General features: G+C 36.4%; 1 protein-coding gene across 1 annotated transcript; it reads right to left on the bottom strand.

Annotated features, from left to right (window-relative positions):
* Positions 1-252: 252 nt before the first annotated feature.
* On the bottom strand, positions 253-1,191 carry LOC127214949 (olfactory receptor 2Z1). The gene has a single exon (XM_051175248.1). It carries the CDS (start codon positions 1,189-1,191, stop codon positions 253-255), a length of 939 nt encoding a protein of 312 aa, XP_051031205.1.
* Positions 1,192-11,838: the final 10,647 nt, after the last annotated feature.

The following is an 11,838-nucleotide window of genomic DNA, read 5'->3' on the forward strand; positions in this document are numbered from 1 at the left end:
CAATTCAAAAACATAACACATGAACTTAACAAAATTGGGACTTTTATCTATAAAAACACTTTGTTACTAGAAAGATGATGAAGGAAAAGCGATTGACACTTCTTTGCTATTTTTTTCCCACAGAACTGTAGAGGAAACAGGACTGAGGAAAAGGACAATTAGTTTTGATTATAAGTGCATTGCAGTTGTACCACAGTTAAAAAAAATTAGAAATCATGTTGGATGAAGCACCACCAGAATTCTCATATATTATCATTTTTGTCTGTTTCTAAATTTGCTAAGAAATTTGAAGAAAGCAATCTGCACCTCTCTGTTTCTCAGACAGTAGATGATGGGGTTAAGAGTAGGGGTGATGAGGCTGTAGAAAAGGGAGACCATGTTGTCCTGATATGGGCTGTGATATGAACCAGGTATCATGTACATAAACACTGCAGCACCATAAAAGAGCCCCACTACTGTGATGTGTGAAGAGCAGGTAGTGAAAGCCTTATTCCGGGCTTCCTGTGAATGCATGTCTAGAACAGCCCTCAAAACGTGACCATATGAAGTGATGATGAGCAACAGGGGGAGCATAAGGATCAGTACACCAGAAATGGATAGTGCCAACTCATACATGGAGGTATCTGAACAGGAGAGTTTCAGCAGGGCTGGAACTTCACAAAAAAAGTGGTCTACCACTCGAGAGGCACAGTAGGAAAAGTTGAGAGTAATGGATGTCTGAATGGAGGCATTAAGCACACCTGCTAGCCAAGAAAAGGCCACCATAAACATGCACACTTGATGTCTCATGAGTACAGGGTACTGTAGGGGATGGCACACTGCCACAAAGCGGTCATAAGACATGAGGGCCAGCAGGACACCTTCAGCCACACCCATCATGGTCAGGAAAAATATTTGTGCAGCACAACCTCCAAAGGAAATCAAGCTCTCTTTCTTAGGGAATTCTGATATCATCTTGGGAATGGTGATCAGGGGGAAACAAACATCTAAGAGGGAAAGCTGACTCAGCAGGTAGTACATGGGTGTGTGGAGTCTGGAGTCCAACTGGATCAAGAAGAGTAGAATGGTGTTTCCTAGAAGGCCAATGATAAACATGGCAGCCACCAGTGAGATGAGTTCATGTGAACTTGATGTGTTGAAGAGGCTCACCAGGATGAAGTTGGAGGACTCTGACTGATTCATATCACCCATGTCTTTTGTGAAATGCATAACTGAAGGAATATCAGACTTATATGAAGAAACCCAAGATGGCAAATCACTTTTCTCAAGTTTTAGTGACAGCCTGGAATACCATCTTGAGAGGAGCTACACAGCCACAGGTAGAATCAGTGAGTAAGAGAGTGAATCCTTGTTTCATCAATAATGTCTGCCAGACATGGGTGAAGAATGTATAAATCTTGAATATGTGAAGGAAATCATTTGCCACACACCAATCAAATGCTACCCATTTGAATCTTGGGAGATGGATCAGAAGTTAAAATGTATACTACATAAGCAGCAAATGTTATTGCAAAAAGTTTAGGTCACCAAGCCCATGTAAATTCCAGGTAGGTGTAGCACTTTGCTTACAATTCCATTGTTTATAATGTCTCCCCCTGCTTAAAAGGTGAAGATATTAGTTCATTTAAATAAGCTGGTTAGCTAGATCAGCCATTTTGGCAAACTTGGGGTTCAGTATAGAGATTAGGCATCAATATAGAAGGTGAAGAACCACTGAGGAAGATTACAAGTATTAAACACATGCCTCCTTATGCATGTGTACTCACCTACACAAGTAAACCCTCCTATATAAGAATGTACACATGCACACATGCACACACAAACACACACACACACACACACACACAAATGCACATCAGACAGTATGAAAATGAGAAAGAGTTACCATTGATTCTTGTTAAAACATAGGGGTGCAAATTATAAATAGCAGTTTAGTCTTGGACTTCAGTCTAACTTTCATTCAAGAGATGATGTGGTGAGGAAGTGGGAGGTCAGGAAGGAGAAATACTTTTGCAGCATCTAGTGAATCAATAAACCAGAGAGAAGACACTTGCATAAATGCTTGGAAGAGAATATATAGAGGAAACAATTTCTCATTAGTTATAACTGAGCAAAATTGATGGTATAAATTTAAGGATTACAAAACATACAGACACTGTCAAAACAGACCTAGTGAAAGCAGACATATGTTGTGGAATATGATTTTAACTAGGCCAAGATTGGTTAAAATTGTTTATGCTGTGGAATATTACTTTAACTATGCAAAGGTATGCTATATTTGTTTCTGCTGCCATTGTTAATGATGTAAAAATGTGCTACATTTGTTTTACCTTGCTTGCCCATGTCGTCTGATAAGTCTAATAACAAGATGAATGGCCAATAGCTAGGCAGGGGAGAACTATGAGCATTTGACAGGCAGAGAAAATAAATAGGAAGAGAAATCCAGGCAGAAGGAAGGAGAAGGTGAGAATGAGCATAAAAAGGAGGAACATGCTCAAGGCCAGAAGCTAGGCAGCCACTGCCCAGATATGAGAAACAATGAAAGTAAGATATAAAAAGGGTAAAAAGCCTTAAGACAAAAGCCAGATGAATAAAAACAAGAAAATATGTTGAGTTATAAAAGCTAGCAAGAAAGTAGCCTAAGCTAAGGCAGAACATTCATAAATATCTGGGTCATGATTTGGGAGCTGGTCAGTGGCCCAAAAGAAAGCCTGGTACAGACATAATTTTCAGAAATGCGAGGTATAGTAAAGATAGTTATCCATAAATTATTCATTACTTTGGTTTTTGTTTTTTTGTTTTTTTTTTTGTTTTGTTTTTGTTTTTGTTTTTTTGTTTTTTTGTTTTTTGGATTTTTTGTTTGTTTTGTTTTGTTTTTTTGAGAAATGAGCTGCAGGTCTTGATGTGTAAGAATGCCATGACACAGATGTGCTAATTTAAATTATCTGTTATAGATTTACAGCATGAATAAAGTAGTCAAGTGTGAAGACCAAGAACCACGAGCTATTGCACACTTGACTTGGGAAAGTATTTCCTCAGGAATGTCCACATTGAGGTAGGTTACCATGAGTATATACAATTCTACCAACAGAGACACAGAAAGATATTGGAGTGAGTTTTGAAAATGATGAAATTATCCAGGCAGCTAGAATATGAGACACTGTAGCAGAAAAAGGACTGAGCAGTCTAAGGGACCTCAGACAGTGGAACCAGGATGTATCCCTGGTGCACAAAAGGATCTTGTGGACACATCCCCCATGGAGGGATACTGCCTTAACCTAGAGACAGGAGAGAAGTCATAGTCCCCACTTCAAATGACCTGACAGATCTACATAACCCCACCTGGATGGCATTGCCCTACATATGGAATTGGGGTGGGGGGATGGGAGGGGAGGGTGGTCAGGGTGCATGTGAGGGGACAGAGAGGGTAAGAGGGAGGGAGGGAGGGGGAACTGGGATCGACATGTAAAATAATAAATTAAATTAAAAAATTAAATAAAAAAACAGAATATTATTTGCATCAGCCTTAGACAAGAGTAGGATTGGATGCCACTTTATTTATGATGCAGCAGGGTGATCTTGGATAATGAGTTAACATAATTCTCTTCATCCACAAAATGTTTGACAAAGACTACAGTCACAAGTACTGCTGTGAAAATGAAATCAAAGGATGATGTCATGTGGCAAATGCTCAATGAACTAATCCCCTAATGGGAAAAGACATGAATATCATTGGCTGAGAAATCTCAAGATGACGGGTATGTAGAAAGAAATTGGTGTTCAAGAGACAGATCTACTTTTATCTTTATTGTAACCCTATTTAGAATATATGAAATGTATATAATGTGCTAATGCATGTATAAATAGGAAAAGTGTGTGTGCACGCATGTGCGTGTGTGTTTCAACCACCTAATAAAGAGAATGAAACTTGGGCATGGGTAAACATGGTGTTGTTAGTTGAATTGCCACAACCTGCGCAAATGCTGAACACATGCCACAAGCTGTGGTATTCCAAGTACTCCTTTGATGACATACAAGCCAGAGATTCAGTTATGCCCTGAAGCTTACAGGCTAGGGATCCTGATACACAGTATAAAATAACAAAAGACTATCTTTCAACAAGATGGACAATAAGAATAGACAGTTAAACTTGTCCTCTAACACACACACACGTGTGTGTGTGTGTGTGTGTGTGTGAATTATGTGTACATCCACATCGCACACTACACATGAATGAAATCTCTTCATTTCTGGCCACATAGACAGAATTAAAGAACATTATATTGAAGGAAATAAACCCAGCAAAGAAAAACACATATGTATAAGCTAAGGAGACTTCAGTGAAGTCTGTACTATTATGAAGAGATGATAATTAATGGGTATAGAGGATCAGATAATTAAAAGTTTTCAAATGTTGTATATCAGTATTATAGTTGTTGACAATATGTAATTGAACTCTTCAAAGTACCTGTGTAGAAGGCACACAACAATATATGTCTGATGTCACAACATGCAAATTACTCATTTTATACGTATATATTATACAAATATGTTGAAGTATCATATTATGCACTAAAACATAAATATTTATATAAACAATTACTATATGTAAACTCAAAATTTAAACATATTTTAAAGTATGATACCTGCATAGGTATCCAAACCTGAACATAGTGTCATAGATGCTGGATTCTCTGAGACTAAGTTACACTTTATTGCTATTATTACTCAACATTATGCTTCTTCAAAGCCTGAACTTACTGAATTCATCTCTTTTCTAGTGTTTTCTGCTACATTTATTTTTACAAGTCAAACCCACCTTCTCCTTTGCTAGACCCTGGTAGTTCTTGCTTCCAAGTCCATGAAATAATTAAAATAATTTATTATTAACTCAGATAAGTGTTATCAGTATTTTTGTAATTTGGCATGAGGAAAAAAAGTTTTTGCCTTGGGAGGGTTTCTTTCATGGGTTTTGTAAAATGTCTAAAAGTATCTCTGACTCGCTTTATCTGTGAGATGTTAGTAGGACTCAAATCTTGGTGAACTTAAAATTCCAGAGTCAAGAATTCCCTGGGATAAAAGTGCCCCAAAGTGATAAATATTACATCAGAGTCTTATCAGGTTTTGGCAAACAAATATTATCTGTGCCATTCTAATCATTAATCTCCTGAAAGGTCATTTTTACCCTGTGGGTTGTGACTACTTTGAAGAGTCAGGAGTTACATATCAGATATCTTCTATATGACTTATTTGCACTATTCTTCATAACAGTAGCAAAATTGTAATTTTGAATTAGCAACAAAAGTAATTTAATATTTAGGATCACCACAACATGGCGAACTATATTAAAGGGTTACACCATTAGCAAGGTTGAGAACCACTCTCTGAGAAGTATGCATTTAATGATATTAAGTTAAAATTTAACATAAACATAAGAACACCTCACAGATTGCCTGAAATAACATTATTATTATTAACATCCCTTACCATTTAATGCTGTTTTACATCCAAATAGATATTACTCATTATCTCAGATGACAATCAAAATAGTATTTACTGCAGATACCTCTCACAAGTATTAAAATACACAGATTATTATCATCTCCACAACCCATAATTCTTTGCACCAGAATGAATGATGGTTCCATATAAGGCATATGGCCAAGTGCTGCAAAGTGTGAAAATAAATGGCAATGATTATTTCAAAGTCCTGCAAATGTTCTTCATGGCATTGAATTTTACAGTTTACAATGGTTCAAATATTAGAGACTTGTAAAATTAATTTTGTAAATACTACCTACAGATATAATTGTTTAAGTATTTTTGGATGAGATGAGTTAGGTTCAAGAAGTATTTTTTCAAGTTCAAGTTCACCCAACATACAGAAAGAGGATCCTTAATTAGATAAAACAGATCTGATTCCAGAGTTCATGTGTTCATGTTGGCTATTTTAAAAAAAAGCAAACAGTGAGTAGGATACAGATAAGAAAAGAAGTAGGTAAACCATTGTTAGAAGTATAAGTGAGTTCTGCCACTGTGGTCCTATCTGAAAAAAATAGAAAGAAAGAAAGCCTCAAAATAGAACTGTCATACAAAATTTCTATAGCCCTTCTGAACATATTAAAAAATGGAAATAAAATCAGAGCATGTCATTTCTTTGTTCAATACTGCATTAATCACAAAAGCTAAAATACAAAATCAGTAAAATGTTCACCAATAAATTAATAAATGAATATGTGCTGTTAATACAAAATGGAGTGTTAACCATAAAGAAAAAGAGTTAAACAGTGGTTTAGAGGAAAACAAATGGAACTGGAAGACAGTGTAATGCAGATTAAGCTAAATATATAAAGTCACATACTATATGCTTTGTAAAAAAATGGTGTAAGATAAAATGTATGCCCTGAAAGTAAAGGAAGCATGACTAGAGTACAGCAACAAAATTAGCAAAATGAGAAAGAACAAGTAGAAGAGAAGATATCCATGATCAAAACATATTTATTATATGCAATTCACTTGTTAGGAATGTTCATATAATAGTAAAGAACAAACTGTATCTATTTCCTCAGTGTATTCTACACATACAGGAACTATATCAAGTACATACACACACACACACACACACACACACACACACACACACACCAACCTTTGTAACTTAGTTATTTTAGTGTTCTGATTGCTGTATATATTGTTTCCAAACACTAAACCCCAACAATATTTTTTAATCATCTAACTTTAGCAATAGTTGTTTCACTCCCAAAACAGTTTGATCTGGGAAAACAAAAGCAAACATACATAAAAAGAATAACCATTAATCCCTATTGTGTGGGATGCAACATCTCAGAGAGAACATATTAATTCCATTCTCACTCAGGATAATTAGAAGTTCCTTTGACAAATATTAGCATTGTGGTTCACCCTGTACATCTCACAGAAAAGACAACCTTTAGATCTTTGTATATGTTCCCTGAGTAAAATAAAGAATGACATCATATTCCTGCTCTTATCAATACAACCACATTTCTACAGTGTAATTTGGTATAGTGTAGAATTTTCTTCATTTAAATTGTCACATTATTCCATGAGAATGTTCAGGATACTGACACATATTGGTCATTTAATTATTTCATTTAAATAATATACATCAAGAATTCAAACAAGAACTTCATGAGTATTTGTTGAATGAAAACTTTCTATAAGAGAAATGTGTCTTAGGACTAGTGTTGTGAATATATAGGCTAAAAGAGAAAAAGTGGGGATGAATTTTTTAAAAGATCCTACAACTGCTAAAGTATAAAACAGAGATTTAAGCCAAGGTCTCCTTTATTTCAAGTCTTGCATTCCCTAATTACATTACTTCTTTCTTCAATTTGGTGATCAATTACTCTACCCTGAAGTTATAAACTAAGAATTCATCCAGCTAATTTTTATTTTTGCTAGTACTCAGAAAGCTAAGTACCAGCTAGGCAAGGCAGATTTTCCTGCCTCCAGACCATGGCTAATATCAGCATACCACCCCTTTATTGTTTTGAGTAAATTTTGAATATCAAATATTGAACATCAGTACTGTAAAGACATATGTGTCCATTGAGTTTAACATGCTTGGTGCAAAACATAGATAATAATCATGAAAGGAAACATTCAATCTAATAAACAATCACCTGTGTTTAAATTGGAAAAAGTAGGAATAAACAAAAGTCTATCTTTCCATTCAAAACCCAATATAAATTAAACTCATTGTGCTGGGAAAATCACCAGTTTGAAAGACTATAATTAACACACACTACCTCTATCATGGCTACACCTCCAATAACCTCACAAACTTAATGTAGATACTCACCAGGGGCTGTCTGTAGACAGTGAAGAAATACTCTTGATGACCTTGAGTGTGTTGACTCCATTCACTCTGAAAGTACATGAGATATCCCTATATCCCATAATAATGGGCCTAATTAGTGTTGTCTGACTCTACCCAAGCATGAAATTATCATAATCAGATGATGAAGACTCCTGAGAAAATTGTTGCATCAGAAATCCCCTGGATTTTCCTTTCTTCTAGGGAGAAAATTAGTTTCAGCAAAGGCAGAGTCTTATAATCTCTGGAGGATTTGAAGAGATCTGAATTCATCTCTCAAACAAGCACTGGAAATATTGTTAGCATCCATGTGGTAACTGAACATAGTACATATTCATGTCCTTTTCTGGGGTATAAATAGAAGAAACAGAAGAGAGAACACATTGCTTTTAACTAGCTCCTGTGCTTAAAACAATGATGCTTATATGATGTTTAGGTGGTAAATATGAAGCAATGATAGTACTAGAACATTTTAGCCAGCTTTCCTTGCTTAGGCAATTGCTTCTACTAAAACCTTTCGGGGCAGAAGCAATGTTTGGATGCATACATAGCTCTTTAAAACAATATCACTGCTTGTCAATCAGTGAAGGAACAGATTTCAAAACACACCCACAGCAAAACACTGAGCTGAACTCCTGAAATCCAGTTGCAGAGAGGGAGGAGTGATGAACAAAGGGGTCAAGACCAGGTTGGAGAAACCCACAGAAACAGCTGATCTGAGCAAGAGGGAGTTCATGGACCCCAGTCTGATAGCTGGGAAACCAGCAGAGGACCAACCTAGACCACCTGAATGTGGGTGTCAGTTAGGAGGAATGAACAGTCTATAGGACCACTGGAAGTGGATCAGTATTTATGCCTAGTATACCATCAGACTTTGGGAGCCCATTCCCCATAGAGGGATATTCTCTCAGTGTAGACACATGGAAGACTTTGAAGATTGCCCATGGAAGGCCTCACCCTCCCTGGGGAGCAAAAAGGGGGTGAGATGGGAGTTGGGAGGGGGATAAGGGAGAAAGGGAGGGTAAGGGAACTGGGATTGGCATGTAAAACAAGCTTGTTGCAAATTTAAATACAAAAATTATCAAAAAAAAAAAGCTGAATTGACACATAACAGATAATCCTACCAATGCTAAGGTTAAGTTGAGAGAGGCAAAATATCATTCTACCCCCATCCTTATTCTAAAGAGGTCCATCACGTGGATGAAGAAGGAAGGAGTAAAAAACCATGTACATTTAAGAAACTATGAGCACAATCTTTGTATCTTGTACTACTTTGTACATCTAAGTCCATGGAATCTATTAGTAGTTTATCACATTACATACTATCATTTGGCCTGGGAGAAAGTTGTTAAATCATCACTTCTGTATAGATTATGTTTGCATAGTTATGCTTCAACTACATAAAAGAACAACTTAAATAAAGAGCATATTTTTACTTATGGACCCACCTATCCATGAAGGACCACCTTGAGCTAGCACTCACCTGATCTTTGGGCCCCGTTGCCTGCCCTCTGCTGGAGGTGAGTCTGACAAGTTCAAGACTAATCCCCTGGCATGCTTCCCTGGGAACACCCTGGGTTAGACCCAAATCTTGCTCCTCCATATAACCTTGACCTGAGTGGTACAGTCCAGGTACTCTGGTCCATACACCACCCAAAGCCAGCCTTCCCCTCATCCTTAGTCCTGCTGGGCCCAATGCTCAGGGTGAGCGTTGGGCCAGAGTGTGGGTCAAACAACCTTTCCACTTCCTTGAAACTTCCTGGGTTGGCTCTGAATATGCTGGACCTGCCTATCCATGCTGGACCACCTTGAGCCCACACTCACCTGATCTTTGGGCCCCACCACCTGCCTAATGCCTGAGAACACCAAGAGAGCTTGGATTGTCCTGATTCACAGAGTCAAACTCCTGACCCATCTACACTTATCAGGAGAGCAGGATAGAGACAGAGAATCCACCTGCACCCACTGGAAGAAGTGATGGGAAGAAGGCAATACAAGAAAACACCCAACAATAGAAAGACAAGCATGACACCACCAGAATCTAGGGACTCTACACCAACTAGACCTGAACACACCAAAGCAGATGAGACAGAAGAGAATGACTTTAAAAAATAACATCATAAAAATGTAAGAAGCCCTCAATGATGATATGAGAAAATCCCCTAAAGAAATGAAAGAAAACGCAAACATTATTGGAAGAAATACAGGAAAAGACCAAGTTAAAAACGGAAGAACTAAACAAATCTCTTAAAGAAAGTAAGGAAAGCCAAGAAAAAACAATCAAACAGATGAAGGAAACTGAATTCAAACAGTTCAAGACCTGAAAACTGAAATAGAGACAATAAAGAAAACACAAACTGAAGGAATGCTGGAAATAGAAAAACTGGGTAAACAATCAGGAGCTACAGATGCAAGCAAAACCAACAGAATACAAGAGGTCAAAGAAAGAATCTCAGGCACTTAAGATAAACTAGAGGAAATAGATTCATCGACCAAAATAAATCTTAAGTCCTACAAATCCTTAACATAAAACATACAGGAAATGTGGGATAACATGAAAAGACCAAACCTAAGAATAATAGGTGTAGAAAAAGGCAAAGAAGCCCAGCTTAAAGATGCAGAAAACATATTCAACAAAATCATGGAAAAAAAATTTCCCAATCTGAAGAAGGACATGGAGGGAGAGGGAGGGAGAGGGAACTGCACTTGATATGTAAAATAAGAAAAAATAATAAATAAAAAAGAAAGCAATTCTGGTTGACAGAGATCCTGAGATCAAGTTGTACAAGGTACTGAATCCTAAGAGTTCTCAATCATTCAATTGATCATTTTTTATTGAGGTAATATCATGTGTTTGCCTATCCAGGCAGTTGTGCATAACAAGTGATATTTTCTGTTTTAGTACTAGCTAAACATGTCATGGGATTTTACATATCAACTCTTTATTATAAATATCAGGAAATCTTGTTAACATAAAGACTGTTGCCCAAGATATTGCCATTAAAGCTGGAGGCCTCCACATTCTAGCTCTAACAAGTTCCCTAGTGATATTTTATTACAGCTGGTCCTGGTAATGTGCTTAGATAGCATGTGTCTATAGCTTTGCAAACAAAAAGAAGATGTAAGGAACACTCACATTAATTCAAATACATGGTTGAATTTTTATAATTCTTAATCACTTTGAGAATCCCCATCTATGGTCTGAACTTGTGTAGGTTTTGTGAATGCAATTAAGCCATTCTCAGTTTCTGTTTGCAACTGTGCTGTTATAGTCAACAAATATTGTTACTATTGAAATGTTTACTGACTCTGTCTCTCATAATCTTACTGACTCCAAGGCTTATCAGTGTGAGTGTGGTATATCTGTTCCATCAAGAAATGCTTGCTATATAATCTTAATTTCTTCATATTGACCATGTGTGGATTTACTTTTTAATTATTACTTACATAAAAAAAGAGGCTTCTCATATGAAGATTCAGAGATGCGCTGATTCATGAAGTTTCAACCTTTTAAAAATACTCACTGGTGTTGTGCCTTTCTTATTATCAAACCTCCCTGTTGTGTTCATTAGTTCATTAGTTTCTTGTCATGATTTGGGGATACAATTATTTTAGCCTTAATGCATTTTACTTAGCCATTCACTTAAGTATAACTGAGTGCAGACTGTTCTTTCACTAAATATTTGATGGCATCATTTGTAGTAAATGGTTCAATTTCAATAAATTCGAATTTTCTTTTTACATGAACATTTTCCTAGTTCATCTAAAACTTAATAAAATTTGTTACCCATATTCATTCTCCTCTTGCAATTTTTCTCCTTTTCCGTGCACACCTTTGTGTCCTCTTTATTTTACCTCATCAAATCAAATTTGTTTTAGCCATGTAATCTCTCTATATATAATATATACTATATATATATATATATATATAATTTTTTATTATTTTACATATCTATCCCAGTTCCCTCTCCCTCCTTCCC

Source organism: Phodopus roborovskii, unplaced genomic scaffold (genome assembly GCF_943737965.1).
Source record: "Phodopus roborovskii unplaced genomic scaffold, PHOROB, whole genome shotgun sequence".
Taxonomy (NCBI): Eukaryota; Metazoa; Chordata; class Mammalia; order Rodentia; family Cricetidae; genus Phodopus; species Phodopus roborovskii.